This window comes from Xenopus laevis, chromosome 5L, assembly GCF_017654675.1.
Source record: "Xenopus laevis strain J_2021 chromosome 5L, Xenopus_laevis_v10.1, whole genome shotgun sequence".
Lineage (NCBI taxonomy): Eukaryota > Metazoa > Chordata > Amphibia > Anura > Pipidae > Xenopus > Xenopus laevis.
In genome coordinates, this window is record NC_054379.1 from 126,392,337 (window position 1) to 126,412,218 (window position 19,882).

The 19,882-nt window shown below is 41.5% G+C and overlaps 1 protein-coding gene across 1 annotated transcript; it reads right to left on the minus strand.

Annotated features, from left to right (window-relative positions):
- Nucleotides 1-11,958: 11,958 nt before the first annotated feature.
- selenot.L (selenoprotein T L homeolog) lies at nucleotides 11,959-19,882 on the minus strand. Its single transcript, NM_001086118.2, has 6 exons — nucleotides 19,676-19,882; nucleotides 18,179-18,289; nucleotides 15,416-15,542; nucleotides 14,194-14,281; nucleotides 13,209-13,367; nucleotides 11,959-13,121 (listed from the first exon to the last, which is right to left on the minus strand). Exons 1-5 carry the CDS (start codon nucleotides 19,825-19,827, stop codon nucleotides 13,237-13,239), a joined length of 609 nt encoding a protein of 202 aa, NP_001079587.2. The 5' UTR covers nucleotides 19,828-19,882; the 3' UTR covers nucleotides 11,959-13,121; nucleotides 13,209-13,236.

Consider the following 19,882-nt stretch of genomic DNA (forward strand, 5'->3'; position numbering starts at 1 on the left):
ACCATACCTGCTTTTCTCTTTATTTAGCATGATCTCTTCCAAAAACACCATTGAATGGGGGTTGGGAGAGCAAGCATTAAGGAGAGAGCCACCTCCCCATACTATAAAATAAAACACAATAAACTGCAGCTCATCCCTTTTTGACATCTATACTATATATTTATTAAACTTCAAATTTTTCTGGTTACGTTTTTAAAGGAGAAAACTCAAATTTTTACAGTAAAAAAAAACTTGAATTTTTTAGAGATTTATCATACCTCAAAGCTGCTTTAGTAAATAACCCCTTAAGTGGCCCTTATTTTTCACATTATCTGGTACTTTTACCCCTACGACACATTATAGACACGGATTCTTGGCCTTTGTTTCTGCATAGGCCTAGATCCGCTACATCTGGCACTGTCTAGAATTCTGTTTATCCGCTGGCTCCTTGGGGGATGATCTTGATTGTTCTCTTTCTCAGACTATTGTTCCAGTGGTGGAGAGGTAGTATCAAGCCAAAGATGTGGTATTGCCTCCCTGCCTGTCAGCCTTTCCGCTAGATCCTTCTCTGATTTGGGTAAGTGAACATTCTGAGATACCATGCTAAAGATTGCCCATGTGATCATGGGTCTGTTATTGTTTTCCAGTAGGTACTAACTTCTTCCAAAAATCTTGTAAGGATCACTGAACTTTGCCACAGTCAGAGAATGAATCTATTAAAATACCAGTTCATCTAATCCTCCAGATGACTGGTTTTAGCCCATCGGATCCCATCTAGTGGCACATCATAGAAGGCATTAGGTTTCAATATTTCCTGGCATTTCAATGTTCCTTGCCACAAGTCATCACCTGTACTGAAATGTCTTCAACAAGTTGCTGCTCGGCTGTTATGTTTTCCAATATGACTTCACATTTATGATCCACTCTATAAGACTAGTTATATCTAATAATTGGTTGGAATCAACTTGGACCAATTTTTTAATTGTCATTGCCCAGAGGCATTTGTGGGAACAAACATCCTAAATATTGGATTGATATTTATAGAACCAATCCAACTGGCTTATTGAATAAATTAGTTTTACTGATTCTTATAAATGCCAGGTCTGCAGGATTCTCAGAGCCTCTCGCCTCTAATAGGTTTGTGTTGTTTATTTTAATGCAGATTATTCTGGGGGTTGGCTCTTCCTGGAGTTGTTTGTTCAGGTGACCATTGGCAGGAGAAGTCTATGTACTGTTGGGGGGGGAGGCTGTTAAGAGGGAGCAGGTCATTGCGAACCTCATAAACCCCACAGAGGAATAACCACTTGATATGCAACATTTTCTAGTTTTTAAACCAAATCTAACTTTGTTGCCATTGTTCCCTGGTCACATATGATACTATAGACTGCGCCAGCATTTTGATGCATAACCTTAGCTGAAGGCCAAGTTTGTGAGGGGACAGTGCCGTTTGGGATGAGGCAGTGTTCCCCAATGTGTGAGTACATAGAACATATGTGATCCGCTCACATTAGCTTTTGTCAGTGTCTCCAAAAACTTCCTCCAGTTATCTCAGCAGCTGCTCTGTTCTTCTTACAAAGCTGTAGTCCAAATCTATTGAGGCCTAATATTTGACCAGGATCCCTTAAGTTCACAACAAGGTTATAGATATACAACACTCCTGTACTAGACATTCTGCCCAGCAGCGTAACGACCTGGCACTGCTCCCCCTACCTGAGGAAAAAATCTTTGGTGGGGCCCACCACACACACACAGCTTCCCTTACCTGGCCATCACTTCCCGACCCCTGCCCGCGTCACCTGATTCCACCACCTGCTCAAGTAGGAGAGCAGCTATTGAAAAGTTGCTTAGAACTGGCCATTCTATAACATAATGATAGTAAACTTATAGGTGAACCACCCCTTTAACTACAGTTATGTTCAGTGCTGGTACGTAATTACCTATAGAAGCACATACCTACTCCTGCAATGTGAGAGGTGCTAACAAGATCTATGAAAGTTTATTGTGAGAGCCACATTGAATATGTGTGTGCTGACCTGCTGCAGTACAATTACCAGCGGCTGAATATTAATGTAGCAGCAAGCACTACTCCCATATAGTGTAAACTCCGACGGGGTACAACTGCAACCAAGCTGAGTCCAGTATCGCTATAAAGAGAAATAGAATCCTTTGGTGTTACATTTAGGAATAATAAATAATAAGGAATAACCACGGCGGAGCTCACCAGTCTGTGTATCTTGCGTCTCCTCCAGGCGGCTGCACTTGTGAGACTTCAATAACTTCATACTTCACCCCTGAGAATCCTAAACTTCAACTCTCCAATGTTGTGTTAATCCAGAGACTTCACAGAGATCACTGAGTACATGAAGATTTGGTTTTATTCAGGCACACACACTAATATTGTTACAATACTATACAATGTAATACAATACTATACAAGTGGCTGTGCAATAATGATTGTATTACAGTCACTGCCTCTTAATATCACTATGTATGCCTGAATAAATCCAAATCTTCATGTACTCATCTCCGTCAAGTCTCTAGCGCAATATGGGAGAGTTACTGGTTACATTTAGGCCTCAGTGTATATAAAACAGCTGCCATGAATGTTGTTTTTCCAAAATGAGTCTCCCAGCACCCACTGGATGAGATACATTATCAGTTACAACAGGTGCACACTTTCCCCTGCAGTGGAATTAGCAACTGCACCTGGTCTTGACAAAACCCCCTCTATTACATTAAGGATAGGACTACATGGACGTTTTCTGCGTGATCTGACGCGTTGCAACAAAACGCAAATCACATGCAACGGAAATAAGGTAAGTGAATGCATTGTCGGGTTGGTGTAGCAGCGTTGATCGGACGCTGCACACTGCATCTGCATCTGACAGTCGTGTCACGTCGGATCAATGCTGCAACTTCATCCAACATTTCCATTACTTACCTTATTTGACGCCGGCGTTTTGTTGCAGCGCGTCGGATCGCATTGAAAACGTCCATGTAGTCCTATACTTACCGTCACATACATTACAGTGTGAGCCGTGTCCCAGCCAATGTAATAACAATGTCTTTCTCTAGCGACACAAGCGCCAGGAAATCTCGATGCTCATGCTAACACAGAAATAAACATTTGCTTTTTTTCAGAGGTAAGTAATTAAACTACTTTTATGTGGCAAAAAGTACAGACTTTGCTGCACTGATGAAAGAACACGAGTAGCAGGAATCCACATGCAAGCAAATCACTGACAGTCATACTAAGTATAATTAAATTCCTATTTTCCCAGAACTAAACTGCTTACATGGCTTTCAGCTACAATTAAACAACAGTTTACCCATAAAGCATAAATAATTATGTGAAGTGATGGCACCAAACAATAACAATGAAGGAAAATAAAAGGGGCAAATATGGCTTGTCATTTAGGAAAACATAAACCTCCATCTATAAGTGGGTAAGTCACAGTCTGGGTTGACGCCTCTGTTATTCTGTAACTATTCCTCACACTTTAACTGGACTGAGCATGTGCAGGCCCCAGCCTTTGCATTTATTATGCAAAAAGAAACATTTTTAGTGTTATGGTTTGTTGGGTGCCTAACATTAACATTGCCTTGTCCTTTAAATTTTCTCCTAGGCTTGGACATGACTTAAAACAGAAAAATTGCCACAGACATAAATGGGATACAGGCCAGGACTGGCAATCTGTTTGATCAGGCAAACGCCCGTGGGCTGATTCATCTATAGTTAAGTGGGCGGGGGAAGCCTAATGGGAGCCTTAAGTTGGCCCTACACGAAGAAATCCACTCACATGACGACATCGCCAAACGAGCGGCTATTTCCGCAATATGCCCACCAACAGCAGGGCTATATTAGGGTATCTGAACATTCAGCCTAAGGGCCGAACAATCGGATTACAACGAGGAGCAATGGGCTCCGACTGGTTGGTCGATGGAAAAATTAAGCCTTCCCGATCAATATCGTGGCCAGATATCGATCACGAATACCCGTCGGAAGCCCCCATACACGGGCAGATAAGCTGCCGAATTGGCTTTATCTGCCGGTGTATGGCCACCTAAAGCCGCTGAAAAAAAGCCGCAGAGGAGAACAAAGAAGCTGATGTTGCCTGGAAGGAAGAAAGGCAGACGGACACCAAATTTTAAAGGTTCGGTTTCCACTGATCACCAATGGTCGTTTTTTATCCCTGACACCAACAAATTGCCCAACAAATTTTCTTTAATGGGGGGCGGCCACCAATGTCATAGATTTATATGTGGGCTGCTTAGATTTTTTTGCCAGGGCTGATTTTTACTCCCAGTCCGGCAAAAAGTGTGTTATTAAATATTGCAAAAGTTGAGTTTTTGGTTCTAATGCAAAGTTATCAACAGGGTCGGACTGGAGCATTGGGGGCCCACTGGGACTGCAACACAAAGGACTCTCCTGGCAGTCACCAGGGCCCCCTCCCGATTTTTACACTATGCCCCCCTCGAATGAGCAGAGTCTTGCTAATAAGGGGAACAGATGGGGGTGGGGCCCACTGTGTCTTTTACTGTTTTTTACTCCAAAGGTGATACACAGCCTCAATCAGTATGAAAAACATTGTCACTTCCAAGCACCCATGCCAGTGATCTAATGAGGCAGAATCTGACAGCATTAAATGCTGATAAAAACCCTTCCCATGGACTTCTGTGCCTCCTTGGCTCATATGCAGGATCTGTTCTGGGCACGTCATTGTGTACAGGCAGCAATGGATGTGCAAAGAAGGGAATGGTGGGGCCTTACCCTGACAGGAATGGAGAATAAACCAGCGCTCCACTGCTAATAAATATATGAGCTACCATATATATGACTTTTCCTCCTTCTCTGCTTCATTCAAAACTTTGGAAATGGGAATTCATCATTTCATTATCCCAATGAATCTGAATCTGTTTGTATGTGATAAGGACCTGTTGTATATGTTTCTATATTCTATTAATTGCACATTAGATAATCTGCATATATATATATACATATACACATTCTAGAGTCCTGCGCAGATCCATTTTTTGGAACCCGTACCCGACCTGTACCCGCAACCTGCAATCCGCAACCCGGCCCCCTGATTCTTACCCGCGTGGACCGCTACCCGACCCGCAAGTACCTTATCCGCAACCCGGACCCGCGACCCGCTGACCATCAAGAATCAGAAAGTGCTGTCATTGTAAACCTGGAAGTGACATCATTGGAAGTAGGCATGGTTAGAAAAAAAGGAGTAAAACAGGAAGTGCTGTCATTGTAACCGGAAGTGACATTATCAGAAGTAGCTATGGTTAGAAAAAAGGAGTAAAACAGGAAGTGCTGTCATTGTATACTGGAAGTGACATCATCTGGAGTAGGCATGGTTAGAAAAAAAAGGAGTAAAACAGGAAGTGCTGTTATTGTAAACCAGAAGTTACATCATCTGAAGTAGACATGATCAATAAAAAAGGAGTAAAAATCGATATTGAGAAGATCCGCACACAGAACTTCAACCCGCAACCCACAGGGTACCGCGGGTTTTTGGTACCGGACCCGCTGCAGGAATCTAACAAATTCTACGGACTAATGGAAGTGGGTGAGCATTTAGGGAATAGTGATCATAACATGGTCTCCTTTGAGATTCTGTTGCAGAAGCAATTCTATAAGGGAGTAACTAAAACACTACATTTCAGACGTGCAAACTTTGACAGTATAAGGGCATCTCTGCAACATATTAGGTGGGAAATGCTTTTCACAGGGTTAAACACAGAACAAAAATGGGAAGTCTTTAAAATGCTGCTTAATAAATATACTTGTCAGTATATTCCACTTGTAAGCAAGGAACGTCGTTGCAAAGCAAAACCTTTTTGGTTGAATAGAAGCGTTGGTGTTGAGGTGGGTAAGAAAAGACGTGCTTTTAAGGCTTTCAAGTTAGCTGGGACAGCCAAATCATTTATAAGGTACAAGGAGGCCAATAAATCATGCAAAGAAGCTATAAGGCAAGCTAAAATTGCTATAGAAAAGGATATTGCAGCAAGCAGTACAAAAAATCCAAAATTATTTTTTAAATATGTTAATAGTAAAAAAATGAAGCAGGAAGGGGTGGGATCCTTACTATCAGAGGGGGGTCAGCTGGTTGAGGAAAACAAAATGAAAGCGCAGATTCTGAACTCATATTTTTCATCTGTCTACACAAATGAGGAACCAATAAGTGAAGGTTTCCTTCTTAATAGTCCCAATTCTAGTAATACAACTAATGATGCATGGTTCACACATGAGGAAATTCAAAAGAGACTAGAACGTTAAGATTAACAAAGGTCCAGGGCCAGATGGTATTCATCCGAGGGTAATTAGCGAGCTTAGCTCTGTGATTGCCAAACCTCTTTACTTAATTTTTCAGGATTCATTGAGATCTGGCATAGTGCCGAGAGACTGGCGAATTGCTAATGTGGTGCCTCTATTCAAAAAGGATCCCGTTCTCAGCCTCAAAACTATAGGCCAGTTAGTCTGACGTCAGTGGTAGGAAAGCTTTTCGAAGGGTTAATAAAGGATAAGATACTGGACTTCATAGCAAATCATAATACTATGAGTGTGTGCCAGCATGGTTTTATACATAATAGATCTTGCCAGACTAACTTAATTTATTTTTATGAGAAGGTAAATAGAGACCTCGATTCTGGGATGGCAGTGGATGTGATTTACTTAGACTTTGCTAAAGCATTTGATACAGTGCCACACAAAAGGTTACTGGTTAAATTAAGGAATGTTGGCCTGGAACATAGTATTTGTACCTGGATAGAGAACTGGCTAAAAGATAGACTACAAAGAGTGGTGGTAAATGGAACATTTTCTAATTGGACCAGTGTTGTTAGTGGAGTACCGCAGGGCTCTGTACTAGGTCCCTTGCTTTTCAACTTGTTTATTAATGACCTGGAGGTGGGCATTGAAAGTACTGTTTCTATTTTTGCAGATGATACTAAACTGTGCAGAACTATAGGTTCCATGCAGGATGCTGCCACTTTGCAAAGTGATTTGTCTAAACTGGAAAACTGGGCAGCAAACTGGAAAATGAGGTTCAATGTTGATAAAAGCAAGGTTATGCACTTTGGCAAAAATAATATAAATGCAAGTTATACACTAAATGGCAGTGTGTTGGGAGTTTCCTTAAATGAGAAGGATCTTGGGGTTTTGTAGATAACAAGTTGTCTAATTCTGGGCATTGTCATTCTGTGGCTACTAAAGCAAATAAAGTTCTGTCTTGCATAAAAAAAGGGCATTAACTCAAGGGATGAGAACATAATTATGCCTCTTTATAGGTCTCTGGTAAGGCCTCATCTGGAGTATGCAGTGCAGTTTTGGACTCCAGTCCTTAAGAGGGATATAAATGAGCTGGAGAGAGTGCAGAGACTAAGTGTAACTAAATTGGTTAGAGGGATGAAAGACTTAAATTATGAGGGTAGACTGTCAAGGTTGGGGTTGTTTTCTCTGGAAAAAAAGGCACTTGCGAGGGGACATGATTACACTTTACAAGTACATTAGAGGACATTATAGACAAATAGCAGGGGACATTTTTTACCCATAAAGTGGATCACCGTACCAGAGGCCACCCCTTTAGACTAGAAGAAAAGAACTTTCATTTGAAGCAACGTAGGGGGTTCTTCACAGTCAGGACAGTGAGGTTGTGGAATGCACTGCCGGGTGATGTTGTGATGACTGATTCAGTTAATGCCTTTAACAGCGGCTTGGACAATTTTTTGGACCGACATAATATCAAAGGCTATTGTGATACTAAGCTCTATAATTCATATAGATATGGGTATATAGAATTTAATTAAAAGTAGTGAGGTGTGTGTGTATGGATGCTGGGTTTTCATTTGGAGGGGTTAAACTTGATGGACTTTGTCTTTTTTCAACCTAATTTAACTATGTAACGTGTCTCAAAAGGAGCGTGTAAGGGGAGCAAATAAAATTCCAAAACTACATTTTTAATTCCAGTAGTAATCCAAAGAAATCTTCCCTACAATATCTGAGATCAATGACAAGTCCTTTGGGTAACTAGAATAATTCATTGTCCCCTCTCTCACTCTTAGCTAATATGAGAAGATAAGACTTTATATCCAGACTAAGGCCCAAACTCCCCTGAATAACCAGTATCACGAGGCTGCCTGGAGTGTGTCGCCTGCTACTCCCTCTTGTAAACATGAGAAATACGTCATTATAAACACATTCTTTCTCTGCTCCAATGTGTGAGTGTAATCCAGTGTTTGGAATGCCCAGGGCCATATTTCTAAACATGCATAGGCAGCAGCTTTAGGGGTTGTCCCGCTCCCAGGAAAACTACTCATAATTGTACCCACTCACTTCTTCTGTCACTATGCAGGGAAATCAATATAATCGTTTTTATATATAGGAATAGATTCAAATATGTGTGGAAAAGGAGTAACTGCTCACTCACAGGATTACTCACTATTAGTGGGTATATCGGGCCCAACTTCATTTGTTATAAAAACACCCCAAATAAGGCCCCTTAAAGGGCAACTAAAGTCTAAAATAGAATAAGACTAGAAATGCTGTATTTTGTATACTAAATATAAACATGAACTTACTGCACCACAAAGCCAAATCAAACAAATGATTGATGCTTTTAAAGTTGGCGCAGTGGGGCTGTCATCTTGTAACTTTGTTAAACATTTTTGCAAGACCAAGACTGTGCACATGCTCAGTGTGATCTGGGCTTCAGTTGGGAGGTTAAGCTTAGGGATCGTCATAAATGATTAAAACAACACAAGTCAAATAATATCTGCCAGAAGCCGATACAGGAAGACTGATTAATAATTAGAATTGACTGCACTGGGCTCTGTGGATACAAATCTACACAGTTATTACAGGGAAACAAACAAAGCTGCTTGAGTCCTGGGAAGTAAGGTTTGAAAGTACGATCGTTTACCTGCACAGCAGTTAGGGGCCGTCTGAAGTTTCCTATCTGCAGCAGTCAGAGCAAGTAAAACAAAGGGGGAATTTCACTGCCTACAGTCAGGTTTTTTTCGCATTAAAGTATATTGGAGATAGGTTTCGTTTTCGTTATAAAAAGTAAAAGTTCGATTTTATTTTTTTTGCCTTTAAACCTATTAGGCAAATTTGTATTCACATCAGCAGATTTTTACTCTCCAGTCCTGGGATCCAACATCTTGCCATCTGCAACTCACCAGCAGAGGATTATGAGTGTAAAGTAGGTAGGAATGCATGAGAATATCACTATAATGCATTTTAAAGGAGAAACAAACCCTTAAAAAAAACCCTATCCCCCTACTCTACATAGACCCCTCCCCCAAGCCTAGCAGAGGTCACGGGCACCATATCTTCAGCCGCTTCGGAATGAGACTGGCGATTGACAATTTTCTGGAGTTTCGGTGCATGTGAAGTTGTTGTGAAACAGAAAATTGCTCCAACTGCGCATGCGCCGCTTCTCCTAACTCATTCCGAAGATAACCAAAGAGAAGAAGATGGCTCCCATGAATTCCGTTGGACAGACTCTGCACGGAGGGGTAAGTAAACAGTTAGGGGCATTTGAGGCTTCTTTTTGCACGAAAAATTCGAGTTTTTCGATGGGAAAAATTTTAAGTTTAGTAAATAATCCCCTGAATGTTAACATGATAATTTAGCACACTTTTCAGAAAAGGCTATCCATCGTGCTGCGCTCGATTTCTCCTCCCTGCCTTCCTTATAGGAGATAAGCCAGGGAGGAGAAATCGAGCGCCACATGATGAATCATCGCTGTGTTCCCTTTTCCTGAAGAGGAGCGCAAGCAGAGTTTTGTTAAGTTATTTCTTAATAAAGATTTAAAAGTTTAATTAGTCTTTGTGGGTTTTTTTTTCTTTCTAATTTTTTTTTAAAAATGTTGATGTTACTGGTCCTTTAACAACTATTTCAAATGTTAACAAACCCCTATCGGGTTTACCTCCCACAGGCAAAGCAGGACACACACAGGTAGGGCAATGCCGCTCCTACAATCTGTTTGAGATGTGAACAGGTGAACATTGTGGTGTGGTCAATGCAGGACTTTAGAGGGTGTGAACAATACAGGCTCTTAGGTGTGAAAAATACACGGGATTAGGAGTGTGAACAATGCAGGGTTTGTACAGCCTGAATCTGAGGTGGAACAATACAGGGACCAGTTAATCTTAGCCAAACTTTAAAGGGGACCAGTCACCTGAAAAAATGATTGCAAAATCCTATTTGATTATCTTAGACAAGCAAAATTAACTTTAATTACACTATTTAATTATGTGAATCTAGTTTCCTTTGGTCTGGGAACTCATAATTATAGCAAGCAGGCAGGAGCCATTTTGTGGACACTGTTATTAAGACAAGCCTTGTATCATCTCAGAATCTTGTTTGTGCACCAGAATGGGGGACCTGATGTCCATTCCCATGCCCTGGATACACAATTAAATGGTGAAGAGAATGGGGAATGTGGGGAGAGCAGTGAGATCTAGGAAGTGCTGAATGGAAAGTGAAAGTAATTGTCTGCCCCGCCTCTATGCCTAAGGAATAGAGGAGGGGCAGGCAATTTTTGATTGACAGCTGAGATTTTGAAATGAGTTTACAACTTTTATTATACAGCTTTGTGTCTAGGTGACAGGTCCCCTTTAATGGAGGGCCACACGGGAAGGTCACCAGTTGGACAGCCCTAAACCATACCATTCCTTACATTAGGGTAGATAATCATTTAACCATATAGAGCAGGGGTCCCCAACCTTTTTTACCCGTGAGCCAAATTCAAATATAAAAAGGGTTGGGGAGCAACACAAACAAAAAGTCCCTGGGGGGCAATTAGGGCTAGGTATGGCTATTTGGTAGCCCCTGTGTGGACTGGCAGCCTACATGAGGCGCTGATTGGCAGCACACCTTGTTTTTGTGTTGCCTCCAAGCAAAAAACTCATGTCAAGCTTTACACATCTCAATGTAGCACAGATTTACCCTGCCCCATTGCCCTCAGGTTATGGACCTGTTATCTAGAATGCTCAGGACCTGGGGTCTTCCAGATAACCAATCTTTCCATAATTTGGATCTTCATACTTTAAGGGCACAAGATAAGATTCGGGGACATTAAGTCGCCCAGCGACTAATCCCCCCGAAAAGCCTTCCCGTTGGGTAGAGTCTAAATCGCCGGGGGGATGGCACTCGGATCGATTTGTTTTCCAAAATCGCCTCACAAGGAAACTTCGGAAAAGTCACAATTTCAATTCTAGCCACGGGAAGGCTTTTCTGGGAGATTAGTCGCCCGGCGACTAAATCTCCTGGAATCTTCACGTGTGCCCTTACCCTAAATCTACTACAATATCATTAAATAAACGCAATAGGCTGGTTTTGCTTCCAATAAGGAGTAATTATATCTTCGTTGGGATCAAGTACAAGATACTGTTTTATTTCTATGGAGAAAAAGTAAATTGCTTAAAAATGTTGATTATTTCATTATAATACACAAAAGCTATGAATATCTTGTAAATTATATCCTTATAAACGGTGAGTTCTGATGTCACCAGTTATAAACGGTGAGTTCTGATGTAATTTCTGTCATGACTCACTGAAATTTGTGTATTATAATAAATAAAGTACCGCCTGTTGCAAAATATGAGGATATTAGAAGTTACCTCTGAGTTCCATGACCTGTATAAAAACACTCGGCCTTCGGCCTCGTGTTTTTATATGGTCATGAAACTCCTCGGTAACTTATAATATCCTTATATTTTACAAGAGGGGGTACTTTATTCACTATATAATGGAGTCTATAGGAAAAGGCCATTCTGTAATTCGGAGCTTTCTGGATAACTGATCCCATACCTGTACATGAATCCAATATACACAACTTCACATCCAGTCACCTGCCTCCAAGAAACTGTAAACTACAGAAGGCTTCTCTACAAGTCACAATCTCTACAAGTCACAATCTCTACAAGTCACAATCAGGAATATGAAGCAACGTGACAATGTTTATAGTGAAGTTTTATTTCATGATCAGTTTATTTAAAGGGGAACTCCGGCTTCCAAACCAAAATTTGATAAAGAGGCCTACATAACACAGAAAACCCTAATATACCCACCACAGTTAACTGTTTTGTTAAAAAGTATGAGCAAATGCCATTTTCTATGCTGAAATCCAGCTGTTTAACAGTTCTTCTCTTTCTGCATCATTTGAAATCCTGGCAGGGAATGAGGGACTAAACACTGATGTTACAAATTGTAACAACTTCTCCACAGCTTACAGACAGCATGCAGGAACTACATAACCCACAATGCATTGCACTGTGATGTTCTGTTCCTTATTGAAATCACGTGTGCAGGGAATTGTGAGGTTTGGAGGATGCAGGCTGAGGACAGCTGGCTGTTGATACAAAGTAACAGTAGTCAGCCAGCTCAGCAAAGTAGTCAGAAAGATCAGCAGGAGAGCAGGGGGCTAGGCTTAGGGAACTGTCAGAAACCATTAAAAATCAGTAAAAGTCTGCATATTTTTTTAACTGACGTATATTGCAAAGTTGCTTGAAATTATGTTTACGTTTGAAAAAGCTTATGTTTGTGTGGAGTTCCCCTTTAACTTAATCTGCATTTTCTGCAAAGAGGACCAGTATATAAAGGCTCAGTTAAAAACTCTAGAATGCGTTTCAGTGAGAATCCACCAGTTAAATGCCATTATCGGCCGACGTGCCTGCTCATAATTTAGAATAATTTATTTTCATAATCTGCAATATAATCTTTTAAGGAAATAAAGTGGAAACCGTCAAAGGATTACTGGAGAGATTTGTACCAACAGCATTTCAGAACTATAAAAAGAAGAAATTCTTATAAAAATTAGACAAACGTCTCAGGAGGAAAATTAGACTTGAGCTATTGCAACACTGTAAATGAGGATTAGAAAAGAAAATGTTGTAATGCCAGCATTATAGGAACTGTGGAGAAACAATGGCTTTAAATAAAAGATTCTTCTTTCTCTGTGAAGAATGGACACAACAGCACCAGGATTATGTTGCACTGGGAACTTGAAAAGGTGCAGCGAGACAGCAGAGAGGCCTCCAGCCTACACTAACAGCAAATGTTTTGAGTGCAAGCCTTCATGAATACCTGCCCCGCCGCACCATTGCAAAAGCCCGATTCGTGTCTAGGAAAGAAAAAAAAAAATGATTTAGGGAAATAGAAATAGAAAAAAGTAACTGCAAGGATTATTGATGGGAGGAGGAGTACTTACAAGATAAACGTGGTGCTGGGAAATGTGGCTATGAGCGGTGGTGGTGGTGAGGAACTGCATCCATGTGAACATTTAACTTCATTTCATTATCAATTATTTGCACAAGTTGCTGCACTGATGGGAGGTGCCCGGACTCCAGCTTCGACCACACGGGTACATCTAAGAGACAAACAAAACATGGTGGAGTAGCGGTTAAACCAAAAATATCAATGAAATCAAAAGTAATGAAAATATAATTTAGTGTTGCCCTGCACTGGTAAAACTGCTGTGTTTGCTTCAGAAACACTTCTAATGTTTATTTAAATAAACTGCTGTGTAGCAATGGGGGCAGCCATTCAGAGGAGAAAAGGCTCAGGTTACACAGCAGATAAGCTCTGTCTGTCTAATGGTGTTATCTGTTATCCATTAGTTATCCTGTGCCATATAAACGTTTTTCAATTTCCGCCATTGCTACACAGCAGTTTGTTTATATGAACTATAGTAGTGTTTCTGAAGTAAACAGATCAGTTTTACCAGTGCAGGGCAACACTACATTATATTTTCATTACTTTAAAACACTTACATTTTTTGGTGTTACTTTTCCTTTAAGGGCTACCTCTCTGCCTCAACCTTGGTACTTATTTTGCAATGGTGCAACCACTGTTAATTACAGCACTTATCCTCCTATCTGATTCTGTAAGCTATCCATAAACTTAGAATGTAAACTCTATAGGACAGGGATATCCCTACTTTTGTCTCATAACCTTTAGTGCCAAATCGTAAATTAATATAAACTATCTGTTGCTTTAATATTCATTTTGGGGGTATTAGTTTTCCTTTAATAGATTCTAGCGGACATGATTTATTTTGATATCAGCAGCACAGGGAAACCCAGGCAGATGTTTATTTCAATCGCAAACAGAGGCATATAATATATATATATATGGCATATAAAAATCATTGTATTCCCAGCACCCCCTGATAGAAGATGCATGATAAGATTTACCATTCAGAGTGATCTCAAAGGCTCCTGTGGACATGCACTGGTTTTCAATCATGTTGCTCACAAAGAAAACCATCATACAAGCATACACCTGCAATACAAAGAGGCAAATATATAATGGAGCTTTCTCTAACATAGAAACACAATAAAGCGGTGGTTCACCTTTTATGGAACTTTTGGTATGATATGGAATGGCCAATTCTAAGCAACTTATCTCCATTACTTATTTTATATAGTTTTTAAATGATTTGCCTTCTTCTGATTCTTCAGTGAAATCAAAGCAGCTCAACCAGACCCATGTATGAAGAGCAGGGGTAACCATGGATACTGTGCCAAGGAAACCTAATCAATTGGCCTGTGAATGAGGGCCCCCTGGTGGCCAGATTATTTAAATCCTCTGTCTCTCTAGCAAAAAAAACAAAAAACTAAACATATATAAATGTGGCAGTATGCTTATATTATTTAATTAAAGGATGGACACGAGTATTTATCTTTGTAAATCCATAATTGGCGAGGAAAATGAATATACATCTGAAAGACAGTGGGGCGAATTTATAAACAATAGGCAAATTTGCCCCTGGGCAGTTTCCTATAGCAACCAATCAGTGATTAACTTTTTTTCAGCCAGCTGCAGGTTGAACACTGGAAGTAATCATCTAATTGGTTTCCATGGGTTACTGCCCAGGTGCAAATTTGCCCAGTGTTAATAAATAATCCCCTGTGTGTTTAACTAGTAATCCTATTAGGCAGGGGCCAGCAATGTGGACTAGGCAAATGCTGTGCAGGACACACGCCGTAAAGAAACAGGTGAAGAGGTTGTTTAAATAATGTCCAACAAAGTGGATTGACTGTAAGCAGGTTCAGCTCGGTTGCTTAGTGATCCAGCAGTAATGTTTGTTTCTCAGGGACAAGAGTGAGGCAAATGATGTAACACGCAGCAATACATCTGACATTTACTCACTTGTGAGATTATTCTATGAAATAAGGGACATACAACCCTCTAGTTTGCCTACAATGAACATATTGTTTGGTTTGTATGTTATAACTGATAGGACACATCCATAAAATGCACGGCTCTGCCTGTCCATGAAATACATATATTGTAGGACAGATGCAACATTCATGGCTACAATAATCACAGAAATCCACTCATTTGAGGAGGGGGGGTTTAAAAAGAATAACCTGGACTTTGATGCAAAATGATAAACTGCATAATAGGACTTACCTTATTTTCCTGTCCCCACTGCCAGACACTCGGAGCTTGCATGCCGAACAACGCAAATGGATCCTTACCAGCAATGATTAATCCTATTAATACTAGCTTGAAGACTGACAAGAAAGATGCAATGTTCCTAGTGAAAAGGTAAAACAGCTGCATCAGTGCACTGCCAATAACATAGTTACACATAGTTAAATTGGGTTGAAAAAAGCCAAAGTCCATCAAGTTCAACCCCTCCAAATGAAAACCCAGCATCCATACACACACCCATCCCTACTTTCACATAAATTCTACATACCCATACCTATACTAACTATAGAGTTTAGTATCACAATAGCCTTTGATATTGTCTGTCCAAAAAATCATCCAAGCCATTCTTAAAGGCATTAACTGAATCAGCATCACAACATCACCCGGCAGTGCATTCCACAACCTCACTGTCCTGACTGTGAAGAACCCCCTACGTTGCTTCAAATGAAAGTTCTTTTCTTCTAGTCTGAAGGGGTGGCCTCTGGTACGGTGATCCACTTTATGGGTAAAAAGGTCCCCTGCTATTTGTCTATAATGTCCTCTAATGTACTTGTAAAGTGTAATCATGTCCCTTCGCAAGTGCCTTTTTTTCCAGAGAAAACAACCCCAACCTTGACAGTCTACCCTCATAATTTAAGTCTTCCGTCCCTCTAACCAATTTAGTTGCACTTAGTCTCTGCACTCTCTCCAGTTTATTTATATCCCTCTTAAGGACTGGGGTGCAAAACTGCACTGAATACTCCAGATGAGGCCTTACCATGTCCCAAACATGTAGCCACTCCACCACAAGCCTGAAATCTTAAGAACTAGCCAGCGGCCAATCCAATACAGAAACTGCTACACCCCCCTAGCAACAAGCATAGTGACCAGGACTTTCCCAGCTGAGACACCAACACGTGAACATGAAGACCAAACCTTAGAGCATATTTTTTAAAGGGGACCCTAAGAAATAATTCCAATTTCTTTTCTATCATGTTAAGGTGGCCATACATGGATAGATCCGCTCGTTTGGCGATGTTGCCAAACGAGCGGATCTCCCTCCGATATGCCCACCTTGAGGTGGGCAATATCGGGCTGATCCGATCGAGGGCCCTAGGGCCCAACGATCGGATCCTAGCGTTCGCAAACGGGCAGTCGGATCGCGGGACCACATCAACGAACAGATGCGGCCGCGATCGGACGGGATTTTTAACCCCATCCGATCGAGATCCGGCCGACTTTCGGCCAGATCTCGATCGGGGAAGCCCGTCGGGGGCCCCCATACACGGGCCAATAAGCTGCCGACTCGGTCTGTCGGCAGCTTTTATCGGCCCGTGTATGGCCACCTTTAGTCGAGGAAAATAAACTTTACTTACACTATATTTATTATTCACATGTTTCCTTACGTCTTGAAATTACACAATCACAGCAAGCAGGTAGCCATTTTGTGGACACTGTTATTAAGACAAATTGTCTATCACACCCAAAATCTTGTGTATGCACCAGAATGGGAGACCTAATATCCATGCACAATGCCCTACACAATTATAGAGTTTGAGGAGGGAAGGGGGAATGTAAGGAGAGCAGTGACTATAGAAATTGCTAAATGGAAAGTGAAAGTAATTGACTGCCCCAACTCTATGCCTCAGGCACAGAAAATAATATTTGATTGACAGCTCAGATATTTAAACAAAGACAGGTCCGCTTTAATCATATATTTATAAAGCTCCAACATATTCTGCAGCGCTGTACAATAAATGGATGCATATACTAAACAAAGATTTACATACAAAGAACCCAGTAACTGGTACAAGAGCTAAAGAGGCCCTGGGCAATTTACCTTTCATATTTACATAAATACATTTTCATGTAGGGAGCAAAGTTGTTTGACCCCACTGAGGGTTCCCCATACTGTGTAATAAATGTACACTTTCTGGTCACAAGGATTGCTATGGGCCCCTATAAGAAGGCAAGCAATATTATTCCTGCCTATTAAAGGAACACTAACACCAAAAAATGAAAATGTATTAAAGTAATAAAAATATCAAGTAATGTTGCCCTGCACTGGTAAAACTGATGTGTTTGCTTCAGAAACACTACTATAGTTCATATAAACAAGTTGCTGTATAACAATGGTGGAAATTAAAAAACACTATATGGCACAGGTTAAATAGTGGATAACAGATAACACCATTATGTTCTACAGAGTTTATCTGCTGTGTAACCTGAGCCTTTTCTCCTTTGAATGGCTGCCCCCATGGTTACACAGCAGCTTATTTATATAAACAATAGTAGTGTTTCTGAAGCAAATACATCAGTTTTACCAGCGCATTATATTTTTATTACTTGAAAACCTTTTCATGTTTGACGTTGCTGTTCCTTTAAGAATGTTCTGCACATGTACGTATACATACATTGCTACTGAAGGAATCAAAATGCAATACTTTACAGTTATACGTTTTATTTATTTTTCCTTGTAAAGCAAAACCACCTCTGCAAGTTCCCCAAATCCCATGTGAAATATAAACTTTAAAGAGTATTTGTCAAAACAAAGCTATAAAGCTACTAGCCAGCTAATCTGTCAGTCTGTATTGCTAATGAGGCCCAACACATGCTCCTAATCTGCCTAAACCCCTTTACATCCCATCTGTGGTGTCTTTATCTATAAGGGGCTCCTGGAGACTGAATACAACACTGGCCACTTACACAGAGTCTGTCTCCACATAGGATGTTTTCATTTAAACGCCATATTGTACTTACCTATAAATGGGATGAGGAAGAAAGTTCTCTCCCTCTATACGGATGTCTGGGTACCGCTGGCTGATAACCTGCATGTAGTCCTCAAACACCCGACGATAACCTCAGGAAACACTGCAATGCAACAGATGAGTAAATGAGAAAAGACACTACTGTACAGTTTCCACAAAAATCCATTTTGCCATTGTCTTCCATCACATTTCGGCGGTAAAGATGGTGGCACAAAGCTAATGGGGAAAAGTACCCTGACTGGTGCAGGTCTGGGCTAAAAAGTAAGAGATAACACTCACTAGGGGGTGCCTAACAATGTGGCCCCAGCGCTGCACTTTCCCTTACCTTGTCCTATTCACTCACACACAGCCAAGACCTAGATAGTTATAGGAACATTCTGAAAGGGATCCTAAGGGCAGAGACACACGTGGAGATTCAGTCGCCCGGCGTCAAACCGTCTCATCTTCGGGTGACTAATCTCCCCAAACTGCCTCCCCGCCACAAGAATGTAAATCGCCGGCGGAATGGCACTCTGAGTACTTCCTTTTCCAAAGTTGTCTCGCGAGGAATCATCAGGCGACTTTGGAAAACGAATCGCTCCGAGTGCCATCCCGCAGGCGATTTCGATTCTAGTGGCGGGAGGCAGTTCGTGGAGATTAGTTCCCAGGGCCGGAACTAGGGGTAGGCAGAGTAGGCACGTGCCTAGGGCGCAAAGCTGCTCTTTCCTGTGTCTCCCTTGCTGCCGCTGGTAATTTGCGTTTAAATGCGCGCTGACGTGTACTTTCACGCATGCGCGATTGAGAACACACTAAGCCGGCGCCGTGACCGGCCAGGTTGCCTAGGGCGCCTGGCCGGGTTGGCCCGGCTGTTAGTCGCCTAAAGAAGAGGCGATTTGTTGCTGGGCAACTAATCTCCCCGAATCTTCTCGTCTGTCTCTGCCCTAATAGTGCATAGACTAATGGGATTTGTAGCTGTGTGGCCTCAGGGCATTGCTCCAGGGCAGCACATTAGCTTCTACAGATAAAGCTTCAGATGTAAAATACAGAGGGCCAGTAACATTGATGGCTGTACAATGGCCTCAGAAAGACACAGGGAAAAGAAAGCGTGTGCTCCCAAGGCAGACAACAGGACAGCAGTAACAGCCACTGCCTGTATTACACACACTGTATATTACAACATAGACAGTAACACACAAAGGCCACAGTTGCATAACAGAATATAGTCAATAACACACACAGTATATTACAATACAGTCAGTAAGAGTCAGTGTGTGGCACTCAGGCTGGAATGGAAGCAATGGCGTTAGAATAAAGTGAGGGAAGGACAATATGACAGAGGAGAGTTTATCCCATACAGTCAATAATGGTGTCAGGGTCAGACTGGAGCAGACAGGTGACTGTGCCCCGAGTAGTGTGTGTGTGAGGCTCAGAGCAAGTCAAGGCTTTGCTAGGAATGTACTCACAGGCCCGGCCTGTCCCATACACTTGAATGGAGGTCCCGAGTACTCACCAGATCTGGAACTTGAGCAGCGGCCCGACGGTATACTGCATCTTTAGCTTCTTGCTCGGCAGCCCATTACCGTCCGCTGAGGCCCCGCTCAGGATACCGGCAAGAAGCCCGCAGAGCAGCAGTACAGACAACGGGCCCGAGCTCCTCGCCATCCTTCCTACAGGCAGCAATCCCAGAATGCACAGGGAGCAGCTACGTGATTCTCAC